Consider the following 18,532-nt stretch of genomic DNA (forward strand, 5'->3'; position numbering starts at 1 on the left):
ATCAGAAGCTTCTAAAGCCATGACATCATTTTCTGGAATTTTCCAAGCTCTTTAAAGGCACAGTCAACTTAGTGTATGTAAACTTCTGATGCACTGGAATTGTGATTCAGTGAATTATCAGTGAAATAATCTCTGTAAACTATTGTTGGAAAAATGACTTGTGTCATGCACAAAGTAGATGTCCTAACTGACTTGCCAAAACTATAGTTTGTTAACAAGAAATTTGTGGAGTGGTTGAAAAATGAGTTTTAATGACTCCAACCTAAATGTATGTAAACTTCCAAGTTCAACTGTATGTGCCTTCAGAAAGTATTCACACCCCTTGACTTTTCCAAATTATGTTGTTACAGCCTGAATTTAAAATTGGTTAAATTTAGATTTTTTTTGGTTCACTGGCCTACAATCAATACCCCATAATGTCAAAGTGGAATTATGTTTTTAGATTAATTAATTGTTTACATTAATTAAAAATGAAAGCTGTAATGTCTTGAGTCAGTATGTATTCAACCCCTTTGTTATGGCAATCCTAAATAAATTCAAGAGTAAAAATGTGCTTAACAACTCACATAATAAGTTGCATGGACTTTCTCTGTGTGCAATAATACTGTTTAACATGATTTTTGAATGACTACCTCATCTCTGTACCCCACATATACAGTACAATAATCTGTAAGGTTCCTCAGTCAAACAGTGAATTTCAAACAAAGATTCAACCACAAAGACCAGGGAGATGTTCCATGCCTCACAAAGAAGGTGTTAGGTTCTAATTCTCAAAGTAAAACACTCAACTGACCTTATGAAAGCTTAACCAAGTTTATTCAGCCCAGAGGGTCAATACAGCTGCATTCGGACAAAAACATTTTTACACAAGCACTGATATTTAACCGTTCCTCATAGGCTGAGTCTCCTCCTACCCATCTGTCTTTACTGTTAGGCAGGACACTAAGTGATACGGGCATAAACTTTTATTTCCCCCTTAAGGTGACCTGACCTGACCTCAACCCCCCTCCATCACTAATCCATGGCTCTCTCCCCTTATCAATGTCTGCCACATGTAATCGCTTCCCTGCACTCAACACATTCCAAGCTTAGTTGCACACACCTTCCTCATATAACCATTACATTCTGATGTAGACCCTCTAAACCTTAGCACTCCCTCAGTGACATGAATAAGTATATTTCATATTCTCCGAACACAACAAAGGGCACCTATTGGTAGATGGGTAAAAAAAAAAGCATACATTGAATATGTGTGTGAACGACAAGTACAACTCCGATATAAAGTCGTTTTTTTCAAAGTTGCCGAAATGACACATGCGTCCACTTATCATTGCATTCGTAACTACATAACTAACCATTACGAAACGTCTATTTGATCAAATAAGCCTCACGTAGCAAATTAGCAATTCCATTTTTTGTTGACCAAATTTGACACTCATTGACCTCCGTAAAATTCCTCACTTTGTGGTCTTATTTTCGTGGCCAGATTTTGGGCGGTGTAAACCACTTTGCCTATTTCTCTCTGGTTGCTATCAGGACTAAAAGATAACCCTGGCATCGACATTATGGAGCGGTAAATCAGTGGCGGATGATGGTTGCAATTCAAATCAGCTGTGCAGGTGATTTGATTAACTATTGATGGTTTAATGAAAGATCACCTGGCGATAATCAAGTGGCCAATGTTAGTTGCAATTATCCCCAAATAGGCTACTAATGATTTCCCTTTTAACTTGAGGGTAACAATGCATATGCTTCTCAGTTATGCTACAGGAAAATCAATCGATCAACCAATCAGTCAAAGATTTCATAAAGCCCTTTTAATACCAGAAGTAGACTCCAAAGAGCAAGCAAAGCAGAGGTGTGAGCACAGTGGACAGGAAAAGCTCCCTAGAAGGAAACTCATTGCATTTGATCCAACCCATAAGCAATAGGACTGGAGAATATGGATTCTAGCATCCTGTCAAACTATGATTCAAAATCAGGGCTTAAGTTTAAATGCTAAACCAACTCCCTGCATAATTTGTTTAAGCAGACTGTTAGTTCATCCAAATACAGTTGATGAATATCACAATGAATTGATCAAGAAGTAGAAGTCATCACTTTATTGGTTTCTGGGGGGGAAAAGATGATATAAAATGCTATGGAGTTTGATAAATGGCATTGGCACTTGGATTGAACCCGGTGCAATGGTCAGGTTACGTGAAATTAGAGCTCTTTGGCCACACACACCAGTGGTGGATTTGGCATTGAAAAACAAAAGCTTATGCAGAAAGGTACCTCATACCTACGGTAAAAAATGGTGGTGGATTTTTGATGTTATGGGGCTATTTTGCGTCCACTTGTCCTGGGGCCCTTGTTAAGGTCAACGGCATCATGAACTTTAACCAGTATCAGGACATTTTAGCCAAAAACCTGGCTGCCTTTGCCAGGAGGCTGACATTTGGCCGCAAGTGGATCTTCCAGCAAGACAATAACCCCAAGCACTAATCAAAATCCACAAAGAAATTGTTCATTGATGCAAAATTTTAATTTTGCAATCTCTAGACATGAACACCATTGAAAACCTGTGGTTTGAATTGAAGATGTCAGTCCATAAGAGCAGACAAAGAATGTCAAGGATCTGGAAAGATTGTGTATGGAGGAATCCAATCTCATTAAACATTTTAAATAAAGGCTCAGTGCTAGAGTATTGAAAAAAAGGGGTGCCAATAATTTGGACATCTGTCTTTTTAAGAGTTTTTTTGTATTATTGTCACTTGTTAAAAGATATCTCTTTCTCTCAGCAGTTGTATTAGTATAAAATAATGTTCCCCTTTTTTTTTGCATACAATATAGCTCAGTATTTGTATTATTTATTTTATACAGTATTTTTTGATCCTCTGTATCAAGGCTGGCAATAATTATGGACCTGACTATATAAAAAGTTGTACTCTGAACCCCACATACTCTATTACTTTCAACGTTCAAGCTCATCTGATTTCTCTTCTACTGTACGTCAGTAAGTCAGGTGGGACATATTGCCGGTCGAGCATTGTGTCTTATCACCAGTTGTATGTAAAATGATGTACTGTACTGTACTTCTACAATGGCTCTGGGTGATGACTGGTGTCCTAACACACACAGAGCTGTATCATATTACCTCTTACGGACCAGGGATGTGTCCCAAATGGCACCCTTGTCCATGTATAGTGCACTACTTTTGACCAGGGCTCAAACCCCAAGTGGGTTGAGCTGGAGATTCATTGCATGGATACCTGTTCTGACACAATACAGCTTACGCTATCGGTTGGGCCACTACCCCCACCAAGCTAGATCATTTTTTGAGTGTTGTAATTTTACAATATGTATGTCATGGTTCTTTGATAGAAATGTGTGATTTTATTTCCTCAGAAGTGAAACATGGCCAAATGGCAGGAATTGGATTCTACCCCATCTCTGCTCTGTATGGACATTTTAACTAGAGTAGTGACTAGTGACAGAGGTATAAAATGGCAAAGTACAGTACCCCTGAGAAAAGAGAGAGCAAGTGGCCATAACTGGTTAATTAAGACCTTTTATGTCTCCTCTCCTTGCCATTAGTCTTGGGGCTTAAGTATCGACACGAGGAAACACTCAAAAGATTATCGACACTCAAAAAATTGATTTCTACAAAACGAATCCTCTTGAGGTAAAAGTCCAGAGATTCATTCAAGAGCCTTGATTTTTATCACAAAATAAATGTAGAAAGACTTGACACTTATTTAGTACGACATAAATCAGCATAATTTCAATACCCAATGATGAGGTTTCTGTACATGAAATGCAATCCACATACAACCTGCTGGAAAATATACTGCAAAATCTGTATTTGCGGGTGGAAGACATACATTTTGAAATATCTCTAATCTTCCCAGTAACCATCTTTCTGGCTGCAAGGTGGAGCAGAGGCAAAGAACCTGGCCTATGTGTTCAGTGCATAATGCTCATTCACATGTGTGTGTGTGTGTGCGTGTGTGTGTGTGCGCGTGCGTGTGTGCGTGCGTGCGCCTGTTTCTGCCTCTGTCTGCCTGCACCTCTCTCCCCAGCGGCTGACCCTGCTGCACGTCAACAGTAACCAGTGTCTGGACATGCCTACTGAGGAGGACAAGATGGTGCCCACCCTGAGAGACTGCACAGGCAGCCGCTCCCAGCAGTGGTTCCTCCGCAACATGACACTGATGCTCTGATCTGACCAGGAGCAGGACCTCCACCTTCACTCACCACCACCCTGGCCAGTTTCGCCCCCACCTGAACCACCGCCCACTGGCCACTGCCTTGCCTCGCTCCGCCAGGTATCTTTTATCATGCACACGCTCCTGCCTCCTTCAACACTCGTAGGTGGGGAAGAAGCAGGCAGGTAGCAGCCTGTTTTTTTGTGTTTTTTTTCCCCCCATGGGGCTTCGGAGGCTCGGCAAGGGCTTTATCTGCGATTCTGATCCTCTCATTCAATCAATATTACACACAGTGGCTGGCAAGAGGCTGGCGTGCACACTCTCAGCCAGGAATATCTGTACGGTTGAATCATATCAACGGGTCTGAAGTGACGGTGACTCACACTTTTACATATGGAGAAAGCTGGAATCGGAGTGACTATCGCACTGACGATACTGTATATGTCAGATGGCTCCCAAGCCTGGTCGTGTGTGTGTTCAGAGTTCCGACTTTTGTACTGCAGCAGCAATAGCAGAACACCATTTGTGCGTCTGTGGGGTCTCACAGACTATGTACTCTGGCTCTGTACATAAGTGTGTGTTTAAAGTGTAACCCTGAAAAGAGATGATTCTGTTCGGACATTGTACACCCCCCCCAATTCATATCTATGTTGGAGCCACGTGTACATCTGAGGGTGAAGGGTGAGGGTTGCTGTTGTTGATGGGTACATATCAAGAGGCTGACAAAACTCTAAACACTAGAGGTGGTACAGAACTAATGCATGGAGGCATATAGCCGTCAAATCTAATTTACCATGATCCAATTTGCATTACAAATGTCATTTCGGCAGCTTTTTGCTTCAATGCTCATGGCATAAAGGTTTGCACTGTCCCTTTGTATTACAGGAAATAGATGTGTCATGTCATAACACTGTTTCGAAGCATAATTGTATATCTGAGGCCAAAGTTACTTGGATCGATACGGTATGCCTTAAGAGAATAGTCAATTATTGAATTGGTCAAGGAATGTAGAGAAAGGAAAAATCTTGACAAGCTTTGCCTCAAAGTCAACCGGAGTAGTAGTCACAGAATGCAGTTATTTGTTGAAATTGTTTCTACTACACTGTAGCACGGTCCGCTCCCCAAACATTGGATTATGAATGTATCGTTTATTTTCCATATGTTTTGTCTACTTGTAGGTTTCCTTATTCAACTTATACATGATGTCCATCACTTTTATTATAATAGTTTACTCATCATTTGCCCGATCTAAACATAAAGTGAAAATGATCGGTAGACATAAAAAGGTTGTGAGTGCATTTACAATGTCGGTTTGAATATCAAGTTTCGTGTTTATTTAATTAAGCTATTGTGAAGTCTGAAGCGCTCCGAAACATCTCAGCGTTAGTGAATCAATCAACATGAACAATGGCAGCAGTATAATGAGACTAAACAAAACTCCTCATATTTGACCACTTTACTGTGCCATTTTGATCACCAGTCCAACATGCGTCCTAAGCCGTACCCTATTGTACTATTTCTGAGCAGGTCTCATAGGGCTCCGGGCCTAAAGTGGCGCTCTATATAGGTAATAGGGCACCATTTGGGACGCGTGCAAAACGTCTTGATATGGTCCACATTTTAGAAGACGGATCAACTATGTTTTTCAGTGGATGGTCAAACCGGACCAGCTGACATGCGGTAGTGTAAATAAATAACGCCACCAACCTGTTTTCATCGTCGCAGTAACTGTACATACAGAAGCAATTATTTTTCTAAGACGCTGTGAAACTTGAAAGCCCCGTTGAAGTGTAGAACGTGGCGTGGTTATGTAATTGAATCCATTGCTGTGCGCCGTTCAGAAATATCAATGGAACTCTGTTAATGCTTTCTAGGGGTTTATGAAATGTGTAATGTGTTTTAGAGGTCCATCGGCAAAACCCCACAAACTACCTAATGGACATTACTGTACTAAAACAGATTCAAACTATCTCAATGCTTGAACACTGTCATATCTATGCCTACTGTTTGTTTGGCATTCAGTCTCAAATGAAATGAACTCTGTTTACGTTCATCTATATTTATTGTTTAGTTTCACCTAGATTATCTTTAGGTGTAGGGTGAAGTTGCCCCTAGACTCATATCCCCCACTAATAGTTAAGGTTAGGATTGGGGAAGAGGAAGCTGATCCTAGATCTGTACCTACAGTAGGGGAAACTTCACCCTGGAGTTTAACTTTACATGCATGGTACTACAATAGGAATGTACTATAGATTGTGTTTGAATTTTGAACTGTTACGCTGTACATGTATTGGTCTAAGCTGATGTATGTTACCTGTTTGTACATTTTTTGTAAAAATGAAAAGAAGAAGAAATGAAAAAAAGTATCTTGATGGAATCTGCCACGTGTTTGATTACTGGGGGATGATACCGAGCCAATGAAACTGTGAACGACAAATCGAATAAATCTGTTGTTGATTAAACGTTTCTCTGTTGAAGCTTTTAGGGCCCCCGTGTCTCCCATCTCCTCCTTAGCTCCAGGGATGCGTCCCAAATGGCATCCTATTTTCTATATACTGCACTACTTTTGACCAGGGCCCATAGGGCTCTAGGTCCCTGGTCAAAAGTAGTGCGCTATAGAGGGAATAGGGTGCCATTTGGGACTCAGCCTTAATATCTACTAGGAGCCTGGTGGCGCTTTAACCATGGCTCAATAATATGCTCATTATAGTTGCTAGGTCAGGTCTAGGGTTAGCCTATGGAGAAGGTTCAGTATAAACTGGGGCAGGGATTCAATCTGATTGCCCTTTGCCAACAATGCGTCTTTTAAAGGCAATGTTCCCGCTTTCGCGGAGACCACATTCACGGTAAACACTGCATATAAAAAAACATATGTGTATTTTCCTTCTAGCACTGACTTTGATAGTAACTACTTTATTGAGGGAAAATGTACTTACTATGACTGATATGTGGTTGTCTCACCTAGCTATCTTAAGATGAATGCACTAATTGTAAGTCGCTATGAATAAGTGTCTGATAAATGACTAAAATGTAAATGTAAATATGTCGGCTCAATCTGAAACTACCTTTTAAATGGCGCGTTGTTGACAAAGCGCGATCAGATTGAATCTCAGTTGAAAATGGCTTCCAATAAGACTCGGTCTAAGGTTGAGGTCTTGACAACAAACGATTTCACACTAATTTGGTTTATAGAGGCCTTACATTGCTGGATAACTGTCTCAAAGCGTATTTGCATAATATTACATGTAATGGCATAACTTAATTGCTTTACTGTATATTTCCCTTTTCCCCACCCACATCAGAGAATGGGAGGGTTTTTTAAATAAAAATTTGTAAACCTCTCCAAGGCAACCACTCCAGTGTAATTAATGACTCCTCATGGGGCCCAATCTGAGTTTGGCTGCACAACACTTCAGCACCTCTGCACAGCGGCAGGCAACAAGGCACTCTGAGGCAGGCAGGGAGGCAGGCACCCTAAGCCAGCATCAATCAGCCAGGCTCACACCTGTGGGCTGCTGCGGGGCCTGGACAGACAAATCAGGACACATGGGGATAAATAAGACAGCCAGTCTATTACAGGGATGAGATGGTCTAAAATAAGAGCATAATGGAAGCCTTATCTGACTGGGCTCGCTGTGGCGCTAAGAGGTACTGCATGATTAGTGCCCCTCACCATGGAGACAGCCGGGGATTTAACGCTTTCGCGTCTGTGTTCGTCTCCTGTAGCAGCAGGGACTTACTGTAACACAAAAAAAGGGATTGCAATTCCGACACGCCTGCTTTGAAAAGCCTCAACACTCACACAATTTATGGGCCATTATACACCAGCGTCCTTGGTCGTGATTAGAGAGATGTTTCACATCCAGTATCCTGAAGAAACGGCAGTGCGTTAGCTACTACAGTACTTGACTACTACGTTCACCGTCCCCTAAGCATGTTCCGCTATTCACACGATTAATTTCATTTCCTTCCCAACATCAACACCCTCACGATTGAATGCAAGGGAGGAAGGCCGCGGTCCTATACTGTGTTTGCCCCCCTTCTTTCTCCTCGTGTCTGATATGTACATGATCGTGTGTGTCTGCCAGCCTCTCTCTCCCTGCTAGTGCGCTCGATATATGGGATTTTATTCAGTCGAAGAAGTGAATCCAATAATGGGGAGAGAGGAGGGATAATCAGCACCCTGGATGGCCCCTTTCTTGTCACACACGATCAGAGGTCCAGAGGAGTAAGCCTGCCCTTAATTGTTGTGGGGACCTGCACTTCCACTGTGCCCAGAATGAAACATAGCTTTAATTAGAGATGGTTTGAGGCAAGACTGTGTGGGAGACTGGGGAGACTGATCCATTGCCACGGGAGAGCTGTCTGTCTTGTAGTAGTACATCTCAAATGTACAGATCTTGATAGCGACCCAAATGGCATCCTATTCCCTAGATGGTGCACTATTTTTTCCATGCACCTCTCTGGTCAACAGTAGTGCACTACATAGGGAATAGGGTTCCATTTTGGACGCGGACCCCAGACAATCTGCAGTGACTGCTGCAGAAGCCACTGACGTGGACGGCGGTTGTGCGATCCCTGGTGCAATCTGGATATTGACATGTTTAAGGGAAGTGATTGTAAAAAACAACTTCTATGTGGTAATAGCCATTTAGACAGTAAGGCAGTGATTAGAAGGAGGAACCCTTCTGCTAACCACAGTAATTGTGTGGTAAACAATGTTCAATCACCAGGAGCTGGTGCGTTAGCAACAAGCCCTGTTGCGCTGCTATTCTAGACAATGAAAACATCAATATAGGACTATCTGTTTCCTGTGTTTATGAAAAGGATGCCTACAAAAATTACTGTACAATAAAGTATGAATTCCATTTGTGTAGTTACTCATTCAGGGGTGTTTATGCCTTGCAGTACAGTATCTTATATGAGGGAAATGGTTTGCCAGTATGTATTTACTCTGACCCACATCCCTTTATAACAATTATACACTATATATATATATATATATATATATATATATATATATATATATATATATGGTTAAAGAAAAGCTGATCTACTGTATGGAAGACAATCATCTCAGATCTTGGACAGATGTAGTATCGTTTGATCACCACAAGGTGTTGACAGTTTATTGTATGCCTCAGTGGCTCTGTCCATTTGACCCAGCTGTGATGGAATCACTCAGGTATTTTAGATTAGCCACTACACGCTCTCATGTTACATGACAGAAGAATGTATGATGGCCTATTATTGTTTCAGTACGGAGTGGCCACGTGTGCATCGCAAATGGCAGAGCTCTGGTCAAAAGTAGGGCACCACATGAGGAAGAGTGGGCCATTTGGGACGGAGGCCATGTTCACCGGATCAAGTTAAAACGCTATCTTTGCTGAGAGGCAATCACAGCCCATTTCTTTCGTGGACAGAGGACTGCTGATAAACCTTGAGCTGCGTTTGGAAATCTACATAGTCACAATAAAACAAGGTTGTATAGTATTTCAAATAGAGGAAAACAGCATTGGTGAGAAATAGGGTGCCTAATCAACCAACCTAATATCAAACCAGCAGCATGTCCCATACATTATCCCTGATCAGAAGGATTATGGAGTGAGATGGGAAGGGAAATGAGAGAAGATCTTGTCAAGTGATTGGCTGTTCTTCCCAGCAAATGACCTCAAGTGCCTTCTCTGCTGATACAAAGTGCAGGATAAATGCGTGTCCCCTTTCATAAATCAATCCCGGCCGTCCTATCAGGTCTTGCCCAGGCTATTTTTATGAAATGGGTTACACAAGAATGCCAAACTTTCTTCCATTAAGCTCTGATGGGAGACAGTATATTGGCTAAAGAGTATCGTGAGTAGGAGAGTAGGCCTATAACATTTCCTTACACAAGATTTGTCGATGATGGGAATCTGAAATACCATTCACTTGAAATGGAATAGACAACCTGATATCATCCTTTTATATGTGCGATCACAACTAGGGAGTGTTTTTTTTCTGTACTCTTTTCAATGTGCATTACAGATCCCCGAACCCCCTTCTAGGATAATTTTGAGACAAGAATGAATCTGCACCCCCCCACCACAGTTTAGTGTACAATGTAGCACAACTCAACAGCCTTCCAGTGTGTGAACTGTGAAGAGACTCAAGATCAACCTCTTAAGTACTTTTGAGTGACACATGCAGTACGAAACTTAAAATGTCAAACGAATTGCGTGTGAGTGTGTGCGTTAAAGGCATTGCTCACAATTAAAGGGATTGTTTAGACAGCATTTTCGAAGGGTCCCTTGTGACTGACTGACCTAGCCGGGAGCAGCCATAAATAGCCGCGCAATAGCAGACTCCCTTGCACCATATGTCAACGGTAGCGGTGTAATTGACTTGCTTTGATTCTGACGCCTGTGCGGTAAGAGTGAATCCACATGGAAACAAGTAGCTGTTTTAATGCTAATGATTTTCAAAATAGCCCGACGCGGTCTGAACTGGACAGAAACAATAGAACAGAGGAGGGTAACACTTCACCGTCTTCTCACGAAGACTCACGATGTGTAATGAGCATCTTGCTGTTGACCTCTTCTTGTCCGGTGTAAACGTCGTTGCTCGTTATACTGAACTAAGAATGATTACACAGTAATAAGAACACAACAGGGTAACATAGTGACTCAATACATATGGACACTAAGTTATCCAGTTAGGCCTAAGTAGCATATCAACTAAAAGTGCAGACAGACACATTGTCAAGTGTTGTGACAGGGTATGGATGCCTAGGCAAAAGTTTAGCTGTATGTGTCTGGAAACATAGCAATTATAAATCTGTAGCTCACAGCACAAGAGCAGACTTTGTCCAGACAAAGCTAATGGCTTCATCTTTGCACAGGAATCAGTAGCTGAGTAGCCTCTTCCTCTTAATGAGGGAAGAACACATATAAGGTGACCTGTGTCACCCCATACTCATTATAAAATGACTGAACGCTGCAGTTCGTTTGTGTTCTTCTTCGTCTACCAGGTATAATGAAGGCATCGGTGACTGCTGCCTGGTAAAAATTGTTCCCTTCCCTCTTTCCCTCGAGAGACTTGAATTATTGCTTCAGACACACGCTGCTATTGGATGCACATTAAACGTGTTAGCTGTTACACAATCCTCCATTTGGCAAGTGTTACGTTGGTTTAAGCCAGCCACAGACTATGTGCTGTTTTTAGAATGTGATCATTTGTACTGTACAGACGTGTACAGACTTGAGGTGAGATAACAGCAAATGGATGAAGACGACCGCTAATGAGATGCTGGCTGCAAACAGCCTCAACACTCATATTGATCTTGAAGAACTAGGTGGGATACCAACGCATGTCAAATTGGTTGGAATATTATTAAGTGAGTGTTTGAAGTTGTTCACAGTAGCTGAATACAGTTGAGGAAAGTGGGAAAAAGTGCAGTGTATTTTTATATCTATGTATCTGTTAATATACAGTACCAGTCTGTTTGAACACACCTACTCATTCAAAGTTTATTCTTTATTTTTACTATTTGCTACGTTGTAGAATAACAGTGAAGACAGAACAACTATGAAATAACACATATGGAATCATGTAGTAACCAAAAAAGTGTTCAACGAATCAAAATATATTTTAAATCTGTGAAGTAGGCACCCTTTGAAAGTAGCCTTGATGACAGCTTTGCACGAGAAACACGAACAATGGACATTAGACCGGTGGAAATCTGTCCTTTGGTCTGATGAGTCCAAATGTGAGATCGTGGCTCCCACTTTACAGCCTTATTCTAATATATATATATATATATATTTATTTTTACTGAAATATTACATTTACATAAGTGATCAGACCCTTTACTCAGTACTTTGTTGAAGCACCTTTGGCAGCGATTACAGCCTAAATTTTTATTGGGATTGATGCTACAAGCTTGGCACACCTGTATTAGGGGAGTTTCTCTCATTCTTCTCTTCAGATCCTGTCAAACTCTGTCAGGTTGGACGAAGAGCATCGCTGCACAGCTATTTTCAGGTCTCTCCAGAGATGTTCAATCGGGTTCAAGTCCGGGCTCTGGCTGGGCCACTCAAGAACATTCAGAGTCTTGTCCCGAAGCCACTCCTGCGTTGTCTTGGCTGTGTGCTTAGGGTTGCTGTCCTGTTGGAAGGTGATCCTTCGCCCCAGTCTGAGGTCCTGAGTGCTCTGGAGCAGGTTTTCATCAAGGATCTCTCTGTACTTTGCTCTGTTCATCTTTCCCTCAATCCTAACTAGTCTCCCAGTCCCTGCCGCTGAAAACATCCCCACAGCATGATGCTGCCACCACCGTGCTTCACCGTAGGAATGGTGCCAGGCCTACAGGGAGGAGGTGAGGGCCCTCGGAGTGTGGTGTCAGGAAAATAACCTCACACTCAATGTCAACAAAACAAAGGAGATGATCGTGGACTTCAGGAAACAGCAGAGGGAGCAGCCCCCTATCCACATCGACGGGACAGTAGTGGAGAGGGTGGAAAGTTTTAAGTTCCTCGGCATACACCTCACGGACAAACTAAAATGGTCCACCCACACAGACAGCATGGTGAAGAAGGCGCAGCAGCGGTCTGGGACCTACACACAATTTTGCCATTTTGTCCCTCTGTGTGTAGTGGTGTAGTGGTGCCTGAGAAGTTGGTATACTATACTATTTCCCAAACGGCCCGCATGGCGAAGGAAAGGCACCCTGTGTGAAGAATTGTATGAGAAGCAGTGACATACACTCTGAATCTTCTAACATTATAAACCCCATATTGGTCTTTCACAGCCAGGCCAACCCAAGTTGTACTGTGCAAGTAGGCTAATTGTAGGTCTACTATTGAAACAGATAAATGAGTCTGTCAACTGTCAGAAATTCACAGGTTTCTGATTTTCCCAATTTTTTTTCATGTTTTTGCTCTCAACGTCAAATCAAATCAAATGTAATTATATAGCCCTTCTTACATCAGCTGATATCTCAAAGTGCTGTACAGAAACCCAGCCTAAAACCCCAAACAGCAAGTAATGCAGGTGTAGAAGCACGGTGGCTAGGAAAAACTCTCTAGAAAGGCCAAAACCTAGGAAGAAACCTAGAGAGGAACCAGGCTATGAGGGGTGGCCAGTCCTCTTCTGGCTGTGCCGGGTGGAGATTATAACAGAACATGGCCAAGATGTTCAAATGTTCATAAATGACCAGCATGGTCAAATAATAATAATCACAGTAGTTGTCGAGGGTGCAACAAGTCAGCACCTCAAGAGTAAATGTCAGTTGGCTTTTCATAGCCAATCATTGAGAGTATCTCTACCGCTTCTGCTGTCTCTAGAGAGTTAAAAACAGAAAGTCACACTTTTTAATAGAAAAATAACAGCATTTGATATTGTAAGTTCATAACAATGCTTACACCACATCACAAGACCACTTTTGAGGTCTGGGGGGGAAAATCTAAGAAATCTTTTTGTGTAGTTACCCTTTAGTTCAAGTGCACAGGCACCTAGCACTGTTGTTTGGATAGTGGTATTTCTGTAGCACATGCAAAACAAATGGCCACTGGATTTATGCAAGTAAGCATGATATCATTCTGCCAGGTAGGCATAGGCTGTAACTAACTAGCTAACATTTCATTGATAAGGTTATTGGGAAAGCCTTTCCATCTACCAGAGTACGGTTAGGCCTATCATTAGCATCGCTATATTTCTCCAGTTACTTAATTGCTTGAAACCTGGACGTTTTACTTCATATCATGAGGCATGTCTTACCTTGCTTCAAAGTACCCTATAGCCAAAATCCATCCATAGAAACGTGGAGGCAATTATTTTATATTGACTTCTTCATATGCTTTCTCCTGTTCTATTAGTTTTTGTTCTTTCATTTTCTAGCAGCCAAAGGCATTTTCCTAGTTATATTAGCAAGCCAGGATAGTTGTTGCATCTTTAGATCTCCTCTCTTTCTAAATTTCGAACAGATATTTCCATCTCTGTCCATGAAACCACTCACATGTGCGGTGCACATTTTAGAAAGGTGTTTTCCGCTAATTGCATTTTGGAACATTCGCTCATAGATCTACCACCGTGTGCCTAAAATGTGAAGAAATAATAGTTTGTCAACATTTTAAGCTAAACATTCTGATCTGTTCCATTAGCCTTATTCATTGATATGGCATATACCTCCACTACTTTGATACATATCGTGGGAATTAAGACGTGAGTACACGCAATTCTCACTGAAAAATAAGTGTGTATATGGCATATACCTACTTATACCATGGCATTGTGGAATACTTGTTTCTGTTTAGCTTGGAGGGTATTCTAGAGCGTGCATTATTTCCCTATAAAGCACAGTATTTTTGCATGGTAGAATTCAATGGCCATAGTTCATTCTTACATGTTCTATGTTTGAGATGCCTTTGAAAGCAAAAGTCGATTTGAAACATTGTTGGCATTGTTGAATTCCATTTTCATGACAGAAAACTAGGACAGATGGTTTGGTTAGCTAAACTAGCAAGTCTGTTTGTTTGGTTACCATGAGAACTGCTTTAGCTTTTTTTACATTGGATAAAAGTAGAGACTCAGAGATACAAAATGGTGTATCATACACAGCATTTTTTTAGGAACAATGGGAAAGACATTCTGCTTTGAAAGTTGATACACTGAGAAAATGGCCTTTGAATATTTTGTTACCTACTGGAGAGCTCTCCTTTGTTTACACCCATTCAGCATTGTTTACACCGTCTTAAGCCAGCCCCACCCATCTCTTTAAGGATTCACATGAGGTCATGTGCTAAACAGTGAGTAGTGTAGTAAAGATTAAGACTAAAAGTGGTAGTAGCCTACAACAAGGAAAAATTCCAGGTAAACAGAAAGTGTCCAGATAAAAATATTTTAGAAATATTAGATGACGCTTACCCAGACACACTTGTCTAAATTGATGGGTCATGTGAAAGAAATGCTATAACCCCCAGCCACATCCAGTGGTGGAAAAAGTACTAAATTGTCATACTTGAGTAAATCATTTCAAATTCTTTATATTAAACCAGACTGCACCATTTTTTGCTCTATTTTTTTTTTATTGAGGGATAGCCAGGGGCACAATCCAACACTCAGAAATAATTTACAAACGAAGCATTTGTGTTTGGTGAGTCTGCCAGATCAGATGCAGTAGGGATGTTCTCTTGATAAGTGTGTGAATTGGACAATTTTCCTGTCAAAATGTAACGAGTACTTTTGGGTGTCTGGGAAAATGGATGGAGTAAAAAGTACATTATTTTCTTTTGGAATGTAGTGAAGTAAAAGTTGCTAAAAATATAAATAGTAAAGTAATGTACAGATACCCCCAAAAATACTTAAGTAGTACTTTAAAGTATTTTTACTTAAGTGCTTTGACCACTACCCAAATGCCTTCACACCATACATTAGCATACTTTATATACTGTTACACACACACTTATCACATAGTATTCCATACATAAGTTAAGGCCATGCAACCTGAGTTGAAACCTCACTGAGGTGCACATGTACAGTACATAAACAGATGCATGCGCCATATATTTATGTGGATGCGCCATATATTTTTGTGGTGGACACTTGGTACGGTCACATGATATTGTTGTGGTATGTCACAAAATCATGTTATGACCACACATATCAATATGCATGTTATATATCAATAGTATGTTAAGTCTTGCTAAGTGGATGGGTCTCTACAGAAGGTGTGAACGGTACAGCCAAATGGTTACTTGCATAGTAGAAATATCAGAAATAGATGGTGTCAATATAAATAAAATATACAGTATGTACAAGAACAATATCAATAATGATATAAAGTGATAGACAAGGTAGTTATATGAATAAAATCAGGGGTAAAGTGGCTGAGCAGCAGGATATTTTTTTTTAAATAGTAGCAGCAACTTATGGCGTGTGTGTTAGGAGAGAGTCATTTGAATAGAGGCACTGCAGATAGTGCTGATGACTGGTCCATCCAAACAACGCATGAACAAGGGAATCTATATTCAGAGAGCCTGTTTCTGTCCTGCCCTTGACTTTGGTGCAGGGCATGTGATGTCCATAGCCTCTTCGTCGCAAAACTCCCTGATCTTCTCAAAAATATACGTTTGTCTAGCTGTGTCCAGTCCAGGTGGTGCTTGTACAGGCAGACCATCTGTGGGAGGAAGGATGTCAGCATTGCGCAGCAGCTGAAACCTGGTCCCGACAGTCCGAAATGTCCTTGGCGACAACAACACCAGGCTCCAGAGCATCGAAGCTGTAAACCAGGCAATAACAACAACAAAACATTATAAGACATTACAACCCTGCACAACATCAATTCACCTCCCAAGTTTAAATAAGAAGAATAACCTCATGCAATGCAATGAAAATGATTTTCACCTGAAGTGCTGGTACTGCATGAGCTGTGGCAACGGCCTGAAGTACGGAGTCAGGTGTTGTTGCCAGCCATAGCTTTCCACCAGCACCGTACCATCCTCCAGTCCAACCAGCTGTGGGATGTTGACTCCTGTCACAGTGCTGTCCTTCACAACCCCAGCAATCTCAGACAAAGTGTTCATTCTGGTCTTTCTGAAGCGCTGCTTGATGAGGCCGAAGCACCAGTCGGGGGCAAACTTGGGGTGGCCTGTGATCAGGAAGTGAAGGTCCAGATGGTGGTGGAGCTTGTGCATGGTCCGCCAGGCACAATACCAGAGCACAAACTTGTTCTTGTTTTGGCCACTGCCGTTATCACAATTCAGGTCCACACGTGTTTCCCCAACTCTGTAGTTGGTTAAGAAATTGTGCATGTAGTTGATGACTGCACTGCTGCCTTTGCTGGGCCAGCTCTCTTTTTGATGGGAGGCATTAGACCATTTTCCCTGTATGACTGGTAGAGGAGAGTCAGGCGGGGTCTACTGATGCTGAAAGACAAATTCCAGATACAAATATTTTTGCATTATTATACAATACATGTGAAATGGCATTCTGAGATAACATCACTACACATACTTCATACACGTAATGTTAGCTAGCTAACTAGCAATACAAACCGATTGTCATAGCTACATAAAGTTAACCAAACAGGTTCAATGTTAGCTACCTAACATTAGGCTATAACTAGCAATGCGAAATGGCATTCTGAGAAAATATCACTAAAGTTACACACAATTCATAAACGTAAATTAATTAACAGCAAGCTTTAACGTGGGGTATTTTGTTTAGACATGTCACGTTAACGTTAGCTAGCTAAAAAAATGTACTATAATCCCAATCCAAAGAGTAACGTTACTAGCAATACAAACCGATTGTCATAGCTAAAGTTAACCAAATAAATTAGGTTCAATGTTAACGTTAGCTAGCAAGCCAGCCATCTAACCTCAGCTAACGTTAGTTAGCTAACAGCAAGCTTTAACTTGGGGTCTTTTGTTTAGACATGTCACGTTAACGTTAGCTAGCTGAAAAAGGAACTACAGTGGGGGGGAAAAGTATTTGATCCCCTGCTGATTTTGTACGTTTGCCCACTGACAAAGAAATGATCAGTCTATAATTTTAATGGTATGTTTATTTGAACAGTGAGAGACAGAATAACAACAAAAATATCCAGAAAAACGCATGTCAAAAATGTTATAAATTGATTTGCATTTTAATGAGGGAAATAAGTATTTGACCCCCTCTCAATCAGAAAGATTTCTGGCTCCCAGGTGTCTTTTATACAGGTAACGAGCTGAGATTAGGAGCACTCCCTTTAAGAGTGTGCTCCTAATCTCAGCTTGTTACCTGTATAAAAGACACCTGTCCACAGAAGCAATCAAATCAGATTCCAAACTCTCCACCATGGCCAAGACCAAAGAGCTCTCCAAGGATGTCAGGGACAAGATTGTAGACCTACAGTAGGCTGTAATGGGCTACAAGACCATCGCCAAGCAGCTTGGTGAGAAGGTGACAACATTTGGTGCGATTATTCGCAAATGGAAGAAACACAAAAGAACTGTCAATATCCCTCGGCCTGGGGCTCCATGCAACATCTCACCTCGTGGAGTTGCAATGATCATGAGAACGGTGAGGAATCAGCCCAGAACTACACGGGAGGATCTTGTCAATGATCTCAAGGCAGCTGGGACCATAGTCACCAAGAAAACAATTGGTAACACACTATGCCGTGAAGGACTGAAATCCTGCAGCGCCCGCAAGGTCCCCCTGCTCAAGAATACATATACATGCCCGTCTGAAGTTTGCCAATGAACATCTGAATGATTCAGAGGACAACTGGGTGAAAGTGTTGTGGTCAGATGAGACCAAAATGGAGCTCTTTGGCATCAACTCGCCGTGTTTGGAGGAGAAATGCTGCCTATGACCCCAAGAACACCATC

The 18,532-nt window shown here is 41.4% G+C and overlaps 1 protein-coding gene across 1 annotated transcript in view; it reads left to right on the forward strand.

Moving 5' to 3' along the window:
- The window catches only part of LOC115160693 (polypeptide N-acetylgalactosaminyltransferase 13), a 52,331-nt gene extending 45,679 nt beyond the window's left edge, over nucleotides 1-6,652 (forward strand). Inside the window, exon 12 of the mRNA XM_029710959.1 lies at nucleotides 4,065-6,652. Coding sequence (XP_029566819.1) covers nucleotides 4,065-4,205 — 141 coding nt within the window. The 3' untranslated portion in view covers nucleotides 4,206-6,652. The remainder of the gene's footprint in view (nucleotides 1-4,064) is intronic.
- Nucleotides 6,653-18,532: the final 11,880 nt, after the last annotated feature.

Source organism: Salmo trutta, chromosome 24 (assembly GCF_901001165.1).
Source record: "Salmo trutta chromosome 24, fSalTru1.1, whole genome shotgun sequence".
Classification (NCBI taxonomy): Eukaryota; Metazoa; Chordata; class Actinopteri; order Salmoniformes; family Salmonidae; genus Salmo; species Salmo trutta.